This window comes from Ananas comosus, linkage group 8, assembly GCF_001540865.1.
Source record: "Ananas comosus cultivar F153 linkage group 8, ASM154086v1, whole genome shotgun sequence".
Classification (NCBI taxonomy): Eukaryota; Viridiplantae; Streptophyta; class Magnoliopsida; order Poales; family Bromeliaceae; genus Ananas; species Ananas comosus.
Genome location: NC_033628.1, coordinates 4,704,132 through 4,721,379, shown reverse-complemented (window position 1 = coordinate 4,721,379; position 17,248 = coordinate 4,704,132). Strand labels below are relative to the sequence as shown.

The 17,248-nt window shown below is 37.6% G+C and overlaps 1 protein-coding gene across 2 annotated transcripts in view; it reads left to right on the top strand.

The window, feature by feature from the left end:
* The window catches only part of LOC109714014, a 28,883-nt gene extending 17,390 nt beyond the window's left edge, over nucleotides 1-11,493 (top strand). For both annotated transcript variants that reach the window (XM_020238387.1, XM_020238388.1), the window contains 3 exons: nucleotides 8,639-8,734; nucleotides 9,262-9,321; nucleotides 10,955-11,493. In XM_020238387.1, the coding sequence (XP_020093976.1) occupies nucleotides 8,639-8,734; nucleotides 9,262-9,321; nucleotides 10,955-11,161 (363 nt within the window). In that variant the 3' untranslated portion in view covers nucleotides 11,162-11,493. The remainder of the gene's footprint in view (nucleotides 1-8,638; nucleotides 8,735-9,261; nucleotides 9,322-10,954) is intronic.

The following is a 17,248-nucleotide window of genomic DNA, read 5'->3' as shown; positions in this document are numbered from 1 at the left end:
TTCCCCTGTACGTCCTAGGCGTCGCAACAAGTACAATACAAAGGTTCCAACCAGGAACAGTACTCAGCAAACAGAATTGCATCAGGAAGGTATCAATCAACATAAACACATTCTATGATATTACATCCATTCATTTTACATCACGATTCCATTACATTCAACTTCCAATACAATTAAGTTATTACAACATTTATTGATTACAATTTGATACATTTGCTTGCTTTCATTTTCTATACCCCTAAGCTACGTCGACGGGGTACTGCTAGCTCTGGTCTCTGGGGGTAGGGCGCTATCTATGGAGCTACGCCCTTGCCTCGCGCCGCCGCGCCGCTCACGTGCGAACCTGTAAAACCCCAAAACAACGTGGGGTGAGAACCAACTCCATGGTTCCCAGTGGGTACGGCCACCCAAGGGAGGAGCTCGACCAACAGGTCCAAGGGAGGCAAATACAAGTTAGTCCAATAAACAGATAGATATGTATATCATAAACATGCAACTAACTTTACCTTGCTTTGCCTCACAACTGCAATGATGTCATGCTATATGCAACAGGAATATATGCAACAACTAGTAGAATTATTGATTCTACAATCAATCTCGCTAATCTTAGCTCATGTCATCCAACTCTAAGGTTTCCACTACCTTAGGTTATCACATTTACCACTAGCCCTCAAGGTTCTATCTACCTTATTCCAGCTAGCCACCCGACTCGGCCTCGAGTCAATCAACAGCGGATAATCCGCGCTCTGCCCGGCTCGAGGTGAAGGATCCTGTCGCATGCACCTCAGCCTGCAAGCCAAGAACCACATCGCCCAACGGTCCGCCCGAAGGTCCGTGCACCGTGGTCAGGGATCCGCTAGTGGGAGAGGAAACATAGCCGCGTACACCCATAGCCAAGATCCCCGATAGGGAGAGGAACATGCCGTACACCCTAGCGCTCTTTGTTCTTGCTTAGTCATAATCCTCAAAGTTCTTTCCGGTGGGAGAGGAACATCGCCGCATACACCCGCGGTCCAAGAACTATTGAGTTCACAAGTACTGGGATTCCGGAATCGACTTCACAAGTCAAGGGTCCATATCCAACCCTATACTATTGACCTATCTAGGTCCAATGCACTTTCCACCCTAGGTCCAACTGACTCTAGGTCTAATGCCTCAATTTCACAACCTAGGTTTACCTTAACTCTAGGTTCAGTTCTCAACCTATGTTCTTTAACACTAGGTTAGATGCCACACACCTAGATCCCGACTCTAGGTTCATACTCAACCTATGTTCTTTAACACTAGGTTAGATGCCACTCGTTATTTATCCTAGGTTCAACAACACTAGGTTCAATGTCATCTATGTTCGACCTATGTTTATTAACACTAGGTTAATGCCACTCGATCTACTTGATATCCTATTTGTCATATCGAGTCCATATGCACATGCATCTTATCTAACATGCTCACATGATGTTACATGCACCTAGCATACATTCCAATGCACACATACATATCACTTGCATTATCACTAGCATGTATTCTATATCATATCATTTTACATGGATCTACTTAGCATTTGCATCATATTATTAACATGCATTATTTACATTTATATGCATCATCTATATGCCTCATTTACATTCATATGCATCAACGTGGATTCTTAATCATCTTAGACATAAAGGGCGACCTAGTCGCTTCGGTAAACACAACCCACCTTAACTCGCGTTCCGATTGCTCGTCGACACTTGCAATCGGCCTCCCGCGGCACCCGTGACCCGGTTCGGCTCGAACTCTTGCGCGACCACCCGAACGGCCACCAATCCGCGATCCGTCTATTCTGGAGTTTATTCCACGACACCACGATGCTCCCGATCCGTTCTCATGATTTTTGGAGGCTTATTCCGCGTGCTGCGGCTATCTGTACCAAAACAGACCGTTTCGTCAATAACTTCGCGTACACTCGTCGTATCGTCGAACCGAGCGCACCAACGCGTTCGTTATACCCCCAATTAGGTTTACAGAGGGTTAAATGAGATCAAACCCATCTATTTACAAAAATCCCATATTTGAGCCTTAGTTTGCGACTACGGCAAAATCCACCATTCGAACTCTAGATTCAAGCATTAAACATCTATTAAGCTTGCTAGAACACTAATCAAACCATTTCTAGAGCATTAGGATCAAACCCTAGAGATCTACCATTGTAGGGTTTGAAGCTTACCTTGCTAAGCTTGCTCTAATGGTGAGAGGAAGAAGAAGATGATGTTGGTGATGATGATCCACTTCTTCTCCTCCAACTCCTTCTTCTTCTTCTTCCCTTTCTTCTTCTCTTCTCCTTTCTTCTTTACGTTTAGAGAGAGAGAGAGGTGGTGTTGGGGTGAGGGAAATGAGAGAAAGAGGGAAAGAACCCTCTCTATACACTCTCATAATGCCCAAAGTGCAAATAGGCCCCTAAACTTACATTTTATTACATTGCCCCTGCGGGGGCCATTTTTTGTATAGGGGACCGGTCCCTGGACTTGGGGGACCGGTCCCCGTAGGTCCAGAATTCCAGCCTTTAAGGACTTAGCCAAATTTTCAGCTTTTTCACCGTTTCTTCTCCGTTTTCGCTCGTTTTCGCTCGTTTGACCTCCGATTCTTTTCAAATCGAACCGAGACTCTCCAAACATGTTTTCGAGCGTATTTTCATCATCTTTTCATCCCCGCTAATGCTGGATTTGGCTCACGGCCCAACATGGCCTTTCGGCTCCGTTTTAGCGCCTACGCGTACCGAAAACGCCCGATTGCTTCCGGACCTCACCGGGACCTCACCGAAACCATTCAAATGGTCTTCCAACCAAATGTACACCGTAACTTCATAGTTTTAGAAGTCCAGTACCTTACACTACCCATTTAAAAGTTAGGTTCGGGTCGGGTCCAAATCGGGTATGGGTATAAAATATCCAGACCCATACCTGAAATTTTAATGGGTAATTTTTTTTATTCGTATACTATTCATTTTTTATCGGGTCCGTTTCGGGTCCGGGTAGGGTCCGGATCGGGTATGGGATATCGGATATTTTAGACATCTTTAATTATGAATATTTACTATGTATAGCTTACTATATTCATCAATTAATATACTTGTAAGCTTTTTTGTATGAAAGGTACAACTATACCTGATGCATAATAGAAATTTTTGCAAGTTAAAATTTTTAAAATGCGAAGGCATCTTTCTTTCTTTCTTTTGACCATATTATAGTCTTTCTTTTATAAAATATAAAATAATAATTTTTAAAATAGTTTTAAAAATTATCTGAAAAAATATTTTAAAAAGTTTTTGAAAAAATTATTTTTTAATTAATTTTTTCAAAATATTATTAGATCTATCAAAAAAATTAAGAAATAAATTATATAACAAATAAATTAAATAAAGTATTAATTGATTTAATTTAGCTTTTAGTTTTATCAGTATTTTCAATCTTCTAACATAAAAATAAAATTTTATGTTTGATGTGCCTCAAAATTTGTTTGAGTTTGATTTTGTTTCCTTAAAGTTTCGTGGTGCGTCAAATTTGATAAAATAATTTGTGAAAAAAATGGATGTTTGTCGTGGAAGAGGAGGGCTCGAGCCATGTGAGGGGCTTCGCCGCCCATGGTATGGATTAGATATGTAAATTAAAAATTTGTCTGTACATTAAAAAAATAAAAAATTTAAATTATTATATTTTTTGACTTATCTAATAAGTAGATTTTCGATTTGCATTGTCTTAGGGGGTGTGGGTACCCAGGATGTTTCAGGTACCTCAAAGAACAAAAAAAAAAAAAAAAAAAAAAAAAAAAAAGAAAATAAAAAAGTAAAAAAAAAAGAAAAAAATAGTCTCGTCACGGCGCAGTGCCGCGGCACCCACCCGCATATTACACTGTCTCGCATGATATGCAAGGGTGTGTCGCGGCAAGGCGGGGGGGGTCTAAGACCCCCTCCCTGTATCATTCCCCTTTTTGGGGGCACGGTACGTACGCCACGGGACAGTATGATAAAATAAAATTTATATACTAGATTAATGTCATACAAAACACTTCTTAGAGCTAGTCAGGCGAAGAAGGAAACTTAATGGCTCATCTTTGCACAAGAATTAGGGAAATTTAATGTAAGTTCTTTCTATAGCCCAAAACAACATTTTTTGTATGATAATGGGACGTCTAAAGTGCGCATTGGTGTTAGCACACTTCATTCCAATTAATAGTGTGCCTCTTTAAAATTTAGACTAGTTGCTGTCCTCCAGGAATTAAATGATCTTTATCCTTCAAAATATTGTACTATTGTTTGACATTTATAATTTGGCCTTAGTGTACTCAGAAAATGTGTTGTATACACTTGTTTTGACGTGTGGTTGATAAATTGATAGAAGGATGATCTGATCTGGTCCACTTGACTATCTTTTGTTTTTCTTTTGGCTCCTGAAGTGGGCACTCTATTGACTCTTCAATTTATTCAGAGCTTGACATCCACCTTTTGTTCTAAGCGTTTAGTCTGCTATTCTAACTCTTCTGTTGTTCTTCGTGGGTTGAAGAGAAGAAGAAGAAAGAGGAGTAAAATGAAAGAAAACGAAGAGAAGAAAGAAGAAAAAGAAGAAAAAGAGGAAGAAGGGATGGAAAGAAGAAGAAAAACTTTGACCGGTCAAAGAGTCTTGTGAGAAGAGAAAGTGTCTTTTTTTTTTTTTTTTTCAAATTTGACCAATCATATGCAACTACATGTCAAATTTGTAAAACTGTTATGGATAGTAGGAACCCAATTGAAATGAATTATGAAGGTTGGGGATTCAATTGACAAATAAAAGGATAGAGACCCAATTGGAAATTCAGGAAAAAGTCGGGGACCAAAAGGGTCCCTAATTCTTTTTTTTTTTTGGTCGCGAACTTCGGTCTCTTAACTTTCTTCATGTAGGTCCCTTTAGGTCCCAGCCATTAGAAGGTCGTTAATTTTAATGGAATGCACCACGTTGACACAAGCTAAGCAACTTGGTGGCCTCTTTTGGAGGAAAATTACCATCGTTATGTACTAAAAAAAGAAAAAAAAGAAGTTGAGAGTCCACTTAAAATAGAGAGCAATTTGGACATTTAGTGTTGTTGACGGCCTGTGTTCCTTAGGGAGCATGGTGAGGCATTGATGATGAAGTAAGGAGAAAGATGGGAAGATCGAGATTGTTTCCCTGTGCCTAAGGAAGAGAGGTGACCCGCTCGGTGAATATTATAAGTGAGAGATTTTGTGGGCCTTTTCCTATTACTTTATTGCACATGGGTAGAATCAGCAGGCCACGAGGTTTCCTTATTACAAGTTGATTGGCCTTTTCCCTTGTTTTTGTTGCTTCCAGATGGAAACACGATTTTGATGGCTTCTTTCTGTTGGATGTGCTAAGAGGCAGCATCTTTAGTTCAAGATGGGTTGGTTGGGTTGCATGCCAACTGAGAACTGCTAAAACAGTCATTGGTAAGGGGGATGAAGGGTACATCATAAAATGTAGGAGAAGGCTTAAGCAAGGGGATTGCACCTTTATTGTTTTACATTGCAGTGGATAGTTTTGAGAATCGTCCTAGTTGAAGGTATGGAGTTGAACTAATTTCAAGGCGTCAATTTAGATGAATGTTATAATCTAAGCAATTTGAAATACGCAGATGAGACTATGATATTCAGGAAAGCAATGAAAGAAATGCTATGAATCTAAAATTGGTATTGCTTATGTTTGATGGTTACTCACGGCTGAAAATAAAATTTGAATAAAGTAATATTCATTATAGTGTGAAAGAAGCTAAAAAAGAGTGATTGGATGCCTGTAATTACAAAGATGGAGAAAAGGCTTGCTGGGTGGAAAAGCAGTTGCTATTAGTGGGTGGAAGATTAACTCAATAAAATTCAGTACTGTCTGCGCTTCTATTATATCACATCTCTTTCTAGCACTCACCACAATAGGTAGTAGATGACTGAATAGACAAAGTGAGGAGAAAGTTTCTGTGGAAGAACTGCGTCAATAAGGAGGGTATTTTACTAACAAACTGGCAGAGTTTGTAAGCGAAAAAATTAATGGTAGTTTAGGAATTTTTGAGATAAAAAATTTTAACCAGGCAATATTATGTAACTTGTTGTGAAAGACGTTGACTGGAAAAGGGAATTGAGGCAGCAATTAGTGATGATAAATTCATATCAAAGTAGCATTCAGAGGCTCAGTAATTTTCAGACCTCAAGAAGCTGTTCCATGTTTTGGAATGGTGTAACCAAACGAGTAGAACTAATCAGAGCTGGATCTTCTTTTGAAGTGGGGAATGGGAGACGTATACAATTTTGGAATGACATGTGGTGTAGTGAAGCTACATTGGCAACAAGATTCCCTCACATATATGAAGTTGTATTGGAAAAGGATGCCACAATAGCTGAGTACATAGAAGTACAGGGAGGAGAGTCAATGTGGAAATTTCAAACTAGGATACAGCATAGGACAATGTGGAGTTTGATCAATTGCTAGAGTTTCTAAAAGAAGTAAAGCTAATGAGAGAAGAGGACAGGAGGATCTGGAGATTTTATAGCAAGAAAAATTAGCATCTGGTTAGTGATTGCAACAAGTTCATTGGAGATGGAGGTGGTGTATGTAGCTATGTGAATGACTTGTGGAGAATGGGGATATGCCGTCTTAAATAAAAATTTTCTCCTGGCTAGCTATGAATGATAGAATTTTAATGATTCATTATCTTTCAAAGAGAGGTTGGAGTGGGAATCGAATAGGTGTGACATGTAATGAGGAGGTGGAGGGAGTGACACACTATCAATTAGTCCATTTAGCAAAGCTGTGTGGAGATCCTTCTTGGCAAGGTTTAAAGTACCGCCCTGTGCGGTACACGGCGTGGCACGTATCGTGCCACCAAGAAGGTGGCACGGTACGGGGGGGTCTCAGACCCCCCTTCGTGTCGCGGCATGTAGCGCCGTGCCGCACAAGACAGAGCTGCATGGCGCAGTGTGCCACGGCACAGTGCCGTGCCGACACTCTCTTTTTTTTTTTTTTGCTTTCTTCTTTTTGTTTTGTTTTGTTCTTTGGGGCATCTAAAGCATTCTAGGTACCCACACCCCTTCCAAAGACATTGCAAATCGAAAATTTACTTATTAGATAAGTCAAAAAAATTATTATTTTTTTGTTTATCAATATACGGACAAAAGATTTGTCCGAGCCCTCCGCTTCCACCACATACATCTATTTTTCGTTTACAAATTAATTTATCAAAATTTGTTGCACCGTGAAATTTTTGGCGAATTAAGGGAATATATCGAACTCAATAAACAAATTTTGAGCCACATCAAACATAAAATTTTATTTGTGCGCTAGAACATTGAAAATACAGATAAAATTAAAAACTAAATTAAATCAATTGATACTTAAATTTATTTAATTTATTTGTTATATAATTTATTGCTTAATTTTTTTGATAAATCTACTAATTTTCTGAAAAATTCATTAAAAAAATAATTTTTTCAAATATTTTTTAAAATTATTTTTTCAAATATTTTTTAAAATTATTTTTTTGTATTTTATAAAAGAAAGACTATAATATGGTCAAAAGAAAAAAAGATGTCTTTACATTTTAAAAATTCTAATTTGTAAAAATTTCTATTCTGCATTAGGTATAATTGTACTTTACATACAAAAAAGCTTACAAAGTTACAAGTATGTTAATTGATAAGTGTAGTAAGCTATACATAGCAAATATTCATAATTATTTGATTAAATCTTTCAAAATAACATTATAAAAGCTTATTGGGACAAAAAAAGCTGAAATAAGTCTGTGCAAAAGCCTGTCAGTAGGAGATCATGTGTATTTATCGGCATGCAAGCGTACCATGTGTCGGCACAGAAGAGTGCCGGCGCTGTACCGTGCAAGGCAAACAGCAGCATGCAAGGATTTAAGTGTCGTGGCACGGGGTCGTGCCGTAAACTTGCTGGCACGGTGCGTGCCGAGCCGTGCCAATGGGTGCCGGTCAAAATAATTCTTGTGTGCCGACACATAATAGCACGAAATATTTATTTTCTTTAGCAACAAAATATTCTAATTATTTTTTTTGTCTTTTTATCACATCTTTTGAACTTTATTGAGGAAATTACTTACTAATTTAAAGAATATAGGGTTTTGAGCTGTGCCATCAGTACGGTGTCTGTATCGTGCCGGTATCTTGTTGGCACGGTACATCACGGTGGATACGACCCGTGCCGACGGGCACTTAAAACCTTGGCGGCATGCCCCCGTGCCATGGCACTTTAAACCTTGTTAAGAACCAATTCCATCTATTGATTTATTTATCAAAATATATTACAATGATACTAGTCATACTAAAGGTTCTAAATTCATACATCTTGCATCTCAAACTGTATGATAGATTAAAATAGTTTGTACTACTTGAGCTATGAGTATGCATATTTCTTTATCATGTTATTTATTAATTCTTAATATACCAGTATAATGTTGTTAATTGTTCAGATTTCTCAAACTCGCTTTCTGGTCACTTTATCAGATATATTACATTTGAACACCACATTATCTAAATAACAGAATAACCTAATTCTCCTTTTTTTTTAATAGTTTCTCAGTGAATGTTCTTCACTAACATTGCTTCTATAACTTCATGTAGGATCTCGATCTTACAAAACCTGCAGTACAGAAAACGTATAGACCACCTGGCTTTGAGACAACTACGGAAGAAGTCTTAAGGAAAGCTGATTTCAGGGTGAGTTTTAAGAGTTCTGAAGTTTGAACTATTTCTCTTGAAATTGGTTTTCTTAAGATGTTGGAATTAGCTTTTTTTTTCTTAAAGTGTTTAGTATCATTATATCTTCTTTCAAGAGTGTATAAAGCATGTAATTCAGTTATGAATGTCATAAAAGTCGAAGTTTCTTCTGTTAAGTGCAATCTGCATGGTTCTGAATGCTTGAGACATTTTGGATCCTTGCCTCGGCTGTTTCAATTTGTTATGTCGAGGAATCTTTATTATTTGGGAATTGATTCATTAGCAGTAAAATGCCAAAATGACATTCGAAAGACTTATGTCATCTTGTTATCTTGAATTTGATATCAACAATCGATTTTGCTTATGATGATGATATATGGAAATTCTTTCATTATACACAGACTGTAGAATTGAATGTGTTTTGTTTATGGCAGTTCTCTTAACCTCTTGTATAGTTGTTTTTGCAACTTCCTCTCATCCTTACTAATGTAGAAAGCAATCCTAACATTTCAAATCATTTAATGCAGAACGTTAGATTCCTTTCCAACTTCCTTACAGAAGCAGGGATTATCATCAAAAGGAGTCAGGTAAATAGATTACTGATGATTCACTTGTGTAGGTACTCTAGTAGCTGAAAATAATGTTAGTAGCAACTATATAGAACTGAATAACTGTCAAGTAATGAATGATGATGCAACTTCAGTATATATTCAGATTCTTAAAAAGACCGGTTATGGAACGTAGGATAGGTGGTAAATATGATGCTTGTTGTATTTGACTTAAATTTACTCTTAAAAGGTTGCATTCAATAGTTCATTCTGTAATATAGATTACAGCTTGCGTGTTTCCTCTAAATATTTTTCTGAAGTTCCAGCTATAATTTAGAGGAAGGTTGAGCTTTCAGTGATTGTTCGGTTTTGTAGCCATTTCATATTAGAAGTTTCAGTGTGTCAACTTTGTCAATTGGTTGGTTTTGTAGTCATTTATTGAAATGTAGCTGTCATTGTATACAATTCGATCTTGTTGCAAAGAATGCCTAATTAGAGAGTAGAAATGGTTAACCAATGTCTGTTTGTCTTTCTTCTCTCATCCATCTTGACATCTTGATATTTCAAAAATGTGAACATTTTTAGACTGGATGACTATTTATGTAGCTAAGACACAGTTGTTAAGTTACTCTTGATACGCTTTAGAGATTTATAGTACTTCCATACTTTGGGCTATTGTTGATGGTGTTGATTCCAAATATTTCCTAATTGAAATCAAGATAGTTAATCAACACTACTTTGAACTTGCTATAGATAAAAATCATCGTTCTTGACTGTTTTAGACTGGACCATTTCATCGACAGGAAATGAATAGCATCAGTGAGGAATGCTACAACATAGTATTGGTTTATAGCTGAGAGCTAGAGCTACTAACTTTTATTTGGATAATTAAAGTCTTGGTTTTAAGTGCCTGTCGGCATGGGCTGTATCCACCGTGCCGTACCGTGTCGGCATGGGCTGTATCCACCGTGCCGTACCGTGCCGTACCGTGCCAACAAGATACCGGCACGATACAAGTCCCGTGGCGATGTCACTGCTCAAAACCCTCTATTCTTTAAATTAGCAAGTAATTTCCTCAATAAAGTTCAAAAGATGTGATCAAAAGACATAATAAATAGTTAGAATATTTTATTGCTAAAGAAAATAAATATTTCATGCTATTATGTGTCGGCGCACAAAATTTTTTTTGACCGGGACGCATCGGCATGGCTCGATACGCACCGTGCCGGCAAATTTCTGGCACAATCCCGTGCCACGGCACTTAAATCCTTGAATTAAACAATTTATAAACTAGAAAGTTTACAGATTTAGGCTGATCAAACAAAGTCCCTTTTTCCAGCGATCAGATTATCAACTTTCAGACCACTTGATCCTTGGGAAAGAGATATCCTGGTAAAATTGATTGTCTTCTTTTCTTGGTTTTTCCATGTTTCAAATGATACATATATATTAACATGATTACTTGATCAGTTTTCCAATTTCTCATTATTAATCTGGGAAGTGTGAAGACTTCAGACATCATTGAGATTATTTCCTTGTGCAATATTATAACCTAATTTTGTAGTTTTTTTATTTTTTATTTTTTTTCATTTCATAATGTACATATCATCTTATATCTTGTCTCATGTTTGTGCTGATTCTTCAAAATTATCATCTTTCTCACTCTGCCCAGACCCGCATAAGTGCCAAAGCTCAGCGGAAGGTTGCAAGGGAGATCAAAACTGCACGAGCTTTCGGGCTAATGCCCTTCACGACGATGGGAACTAAGCCATTTGTTTTCGGACGAAACATGAAAGATGATGAGGAGGATTACGAGTTTGATGATTCTTTTGAAGAGAATATGGATGGTGCCGATACTGAGGCATGTGATGAAGCTTGATATGATTAGAGACAAAACCTGAAGATTGTAGCTGCTTTGTTCTGAGAAACGAATATTTGCAATGTTCGTCAGTAAATCTTCTACTTTTTTGTCCTTCACTTCTTGCTAGATGTTTAAATATCTATTTATGCCTACAGAATAATATGTTTTTCATGATTTGCTGCATTTGGATAGTTTTGATGTTGCTTGCTAAGCATTTTTGGATAGGATAAATGAAAGTGAGAGCTTGTAAAACCTTATGAAATTGGCAGCTGTGAATCTGGGGCACTTGACATGTTACAGCTTTTTTTCTTATTGCAGTAAGAAAAAGAAAACGTATTTCTTTATTTTGAGTAATAACCTGTTATCTTCTGGTTGGGAAGCTCATCTATACAATACACAGCCTCTTCCAATATTATGCAAAAATGTTGTTGGGGTAGATGGATCTTCACACATGGTTCGGCCTAAACGAAATCTGTTGACGGTTAGCTCTACATTTATCGATATTGGCTCTCTGGGTCACGAGGTCGTTCCCTTCTGTAAATCTTTCTCTGTCAAGTTGATGCGACTTTCAGTACTTCGGTTTTTTGTGTGTGTGCGTATGTGTGAGAGAGGGTTATCAGATACATGGCTTGAAAGGTTTCGTTATATTTTCTTACTTAGGATATAGCCAGTTTTTATATATTGGTGCAACTATTAGAAACCTGCAAACATATTATCTTAAATTTTCTCCTGGGATCAGTTTCTTAATTAAAGTCATAACAAGGGTTGAAATGCTTTCTTTATTATTCAGAAGATTATGAAGCCCTATCTTATGTTGACGAAGTGAGATGTTAGTCTAGAAAACAATTTTTTAAGAGAGTTACACTGCAATTCATTCTTTGCTAGTTTTACAATTTGAACTTAAATTTATCCTTTAGATGAGTTTCTCATTAAATTCATAGTAAGGGCTGAAATATTTTCCTTAGAATGTGTTTGATTTGATGTAAAAGAGGGTGGGCAAAAAATTTTCGGCTGAAAAATAGTTTGCGCTCGTTCGGTTCGACGTAAAAAAATTTTTCGTGAAAAGTAGTTTTACATATTTGTATAAAAATACCCTCTTTCTTTTTCCGCTTAAAAAGGCACCGAGTAAAAATTGCGGCTCACGTTCTCACGAGCATTGTTTTCAAGCGGTTCACGAGGCCATTTCGGCCTCGTGGACTGCATGAGAGACAGGTCCACCATGGACTTCTCTCTCATTATATATATATATATATATAGTTGAGCTAGAATACTATCGATAGCAAACGAGCTCTGTTGCCATCCATTTGTTTTCGATGACGAAGCCTCCAAATCGACGATCGGCACCGTTGAACTTGATTTATACCACTTGAAATCTTTAGAAATCAAATTTCAAATCTTTTCGACATTATTTGCCTAATGATCAAAGGGTTTCAAAATTTGTAATTTTAATGGTTGATATGAGGCGTTTTCTCGTTTAACGGTGTAAAGATATCCAAATCAATTGAATTTTTGTTAGAAAATTTTTTAAACTATTTAAAACAAGATCTATACTCTTGATCTTGATTACAAGACTCCTATCATCATTTTTTAAAGAATATTTATTTCAGCCGTTCATTTTTGTGTCCACTCGATGGATAAAAGAATAATATCGAAAATGTATGAAATTTGATTTCTAAACACTTCAAGTGGTATATATCATGTTCAACGGTGCCGATCGTCGATTTGGAGGCTCCATCTTCGAAAACAAATGGTGCAACAATAGAGGCCAGGTGCTAATGAATATATAAATAATAACGCTTCTACAAAATGACTGATATGAGATTGAGGATACCACCATAAGAAATATGATTGTATAGGAGCTAGGCTGGTATACTATCGTAGTAACGAAGTTACAAGTTGTTTTTAATGATCGGCTTCTAAATTGACGATCCAAGCTCCGTTACAAAAAAAGTTTATTTGGAAACTAAAATTCATAGTTTTTCGCATATATATTCCTATCAAACCGAGTGATCTAAAAGGCTAAAAATGAATCCTCATAAAAAAAGTGATTAAAGATATCAAAAATCAGAATCGGAAGTATTGGTCCTTGGCTATTGATGTTAATGTAGAATTTTCTTATTCAAATTTTTATCTAATTGGATACTTCTACATACGTTGAAAACTTAAAAACCATCAATATCTACCATTAAAACTTGTTATTTGGTAACCTTTTGATCACAGTAGCTAAAAGTGATGTCGAACCAAATTTATGAAATTAGTTTCCAAATACTTTTAATAGTGTAGATCAACATGTAACCGGAGCCGATCCAGTACGATTTGAAAGGCGCATCATTGAAAACAAACTGGGATAGCACGGAGGCCTCCGTGTTACCGATAGTATAACCAGCCTAACAGCTCATCTCCTCATCTCCATCTCTCATCTCTCTTCTCTATAATATATATATATATATATAATATATATATATATATATATAGAGTATGGGTACGAATACTTTTAGCAAGTATCACCAACGCCCACCTACTTGTGTATTTTTAGGGCCATTGGATCTACTTTTTGTAATTATTAATACCCTTGGATTAAAACACTATTCATCCTACCTACCACGCTACCGTACCACTAACCACATCATCTCACCTCACATCCTCTCCTCAATGGGCTAAAAACACACAGTATCACTTGGCTTGATACCTTTACAAGTATCTAAGGCTCCTACTATATATATTATATTATAATATAATTATAATATATATATATATATATATATATATATATAAAGTCCGGCTATTATACTCTTATGAGTATAGAGCCTCTTGTACTCATAAGTTTTTGGCCGTTAGATCTACTTTTTAATTATTTTCACCCGCTAAATTATACTATTCAACCAACCACCCACTCAACCCTAGGGGCCCACTATCAACCTAACGGTAACCACTTTCATCCTAACTGCATATTTTTTCATCTGAACGGCTGAAAACTTATTAGTACAAATGTCACGCCCCAGATTACTCGTTTCCTCGGGCTTATACATAGGAGTTTTCCTTGTATACGAAGCGATAGCTGTACCTGTACCTGTAATCATACAACACTACAACCAGTAGTATAGAGCTGCTAAAAAAAAAGAACATATATAATAACAAAGGTTCACTATATATACAGAATATCCTGGTACACAAAAACACTCGCTCCAGTGAGATACAAATATCAGTATGTATAAGAACCAAAAACTACAACTACCTGTAGCTGGTGTGTCTCTAGCTTAGCAGCAAAACTGGAAGGGATCTAACTCGCAACTCCCTTTCCACGATCGGTCTCCGCAACAGCAGCAGCCGAAGAAGAAGACTCTACAAAAGATCCACAACTTGGCGTGAGAACTACTTCAAAAAGGAGTAGTCCTCAGTGGGTACCGCAACCGACCTCAACGGCTCACTCACTAAGTCTACAGAATGTATGCTCAATGATAGTAAAGGAACTAAAAACAATCTACAGCTATATGCCACTATACTATCATGATCCAACGCTAACTATCTGTAGAACAATGCAAGCTCTGACCCAATCTCACTAGGGACTGTGAATACATCCGTCCCGCCTGTCGAAGCTACACTAATTGCCACCACGCTAGGTCGTCAGTGGAGAGCAAGTCCAACCAGAACAAACCGACATCAACGCAAAAGCACTAAGCCCGACTCCGGAGTGGCACTCGTGGGCACTATCCAATCGAGTATGCAAGCGTGTCTCTGTCGAGCTCAATCAGGCTCTCACATGCTATAGTCAAAGTAAACAGGGTCTAATAACCAAACTCACGTGCCCTCGGCATAATCTGATACAAAATAGCAATCTGGATCCACCGTCAACCTCAACGGCACTCGACAGTTCGGAACAGCCTAAACACTGCTGTAAGAATAAGCTCGGCATCTCAGCACGAGCGTAAATATATTCTACACTAATCAGAGTATCCACCGCCCACAAACTATGGCGATACAAACAAATTATGGCTCCTAGAGCTAAATCTGGTAATTTTAAATATGACGGTGTAGAAACGCTAGTTTTCTCTTAAGTCAATTCCAAATTCAACATGTATAATTTATTTAAAATACTAACATTGCCCCAAATTCAGATTTCAAGAAATCTATGCAAATCGATGAATTCGAGCTAACAAACAGGATAAACAAGACCAAGATAAATGTCGACAATAATTAGGCTTAGGAGGAAACCCGTAAAATCCGGTAAGCATCATTAACTCACCTCTAGCGCTAATCCACAGCAGCGAGGGGTCGCCGAAAAACCCTGCCAAGACCAGCAACAATCCAGCAACAAGCTCTCTATGGGTCTACACACAAAAATCACCAAAACTCCATCAATAATTCAAAATTCAGCATTTAAGCTTAAATTAGCCTCAATCTCAGTGTTAACTTCACCTTTCAATCTTCAAATCAGGTGAGAAAAGGTCCCAAATCCAGTGAACTATGATGGAGTATCACCCTCAAGTCCGAAATCCGGCTTCCTCCAAAGATTGCATCAAGAAAACCCACAAACTCACAATTTCAGTCCAAAAACACTAGCAGCATAGAAAAATGCCAAATTGACCATGCTAACTTCAATCAAATGCTGTCAAAATAGGCTCCACGAAATCTTCAAGAAGTCTTCTAACCAACAAACCAAATTTCGTGGCAAACGGAGCTTCCTACGTCGTACACAAGCCAAAACGCTGAAGGTCGCTGCTGGAATTCTACTGAAACTACAGTCCTCAAGGTGGAAATATGCAAATTGGGAAATTAGAGGGGTTGGAATGCAATTTGGCCTTCTCTGTGAAGAAGAGGTGAAAAGGGTTCACAGGGGTCGTACTCCACCTATTTATAGTGAGGTGAAATGGTCAGATAAGCCCCAGGGATAAAGAACACAAACCTGCTACCCCTACAGAAACAGACATTTTCGTGCGCCCGGAACCATGTTCTGGGCGTTCGAAACTTGCAGGCTGCACAAATACTCCTCTTCGGTTCCTCCGCCCATGGTGTGCTGCATCCTTAACCTAGTCCGGCAGAACTCACCTACCACAAACATGTGTCAGCACAGGCGATATTCACAAAGTGAATTTTCGGACCCACTTCTGGGCGCCCAAAACCAGGATCCAAATTGGCTTCCAATTTCTGTTCAGATCAGCACTCAAGTTCTGGGCGACCCAAACCCAGTTCTAGGCGCCCGAAACTGGCAAAACTCCAGTTTTGCTTATTTGAGTGTGCCAAATCCATTTCTGCATCCATTTCGTGCAGAAACGACTCCGACTCAGTCCGACACTCTCCAGATGTGTTGACCAGTCACAAATACTGTAGCCAATCCTATCCAAAACTCCGGAACACTACAACAAAGGGCTCTATACTCATATAAGTATAGTAGCCCCAGCATATATATATATATATATATATATATATATATATATATATATATATAAACTAAGGCCGCGACATACTATCAATAGCCAGCCACAGCTGATTTGGATGCCTATAGATTTTAGCCTTGTATTGAGAAATGGTGGTTAGGATTGCATGATGTGGCGCCCTAGGGTTGATATGAAGTCGGTTTCGGTTGGATAGTATAATCTAACGGGTAAAAATAATCAAAGGGTTTAAATCTAACAATGGATAACTTGATAGCTACCAAATTTTCAGTGCTATCGATTAATACGCCCAGCGGGCACTCTCTCTCTCTCCTCTCTCTCTCTTCTCTCTCTCTCTCTCCGTACATCTCATTTCTTCTCTCTCTCTTCTTTTTCATCCACAATTCTATTTTTATCAAATAATTATGTTATATTATTTATCTTCTTATATATATATATATATTAATATATATAAAATTTTTTGATTTGTCTCTTCTCGTCATCATGTGTGTACAAAAAACTTTCAGGCGTACCAAAGTCAATTTAGGAGCGTAAGCAAAATTTGTAGAACAGTCATATATTGACCGTTCTTTCGTTGAGGTTAAGGGATGGGCACATTAAAATTAATATTTTTGCATTAGAATATGTGACAATGATTAGGTAGAAATTTAGATGTACTAAATTAAATCGCATTGATACCTGTTCACCGATTTTATTGATAGAGTTTATTTGC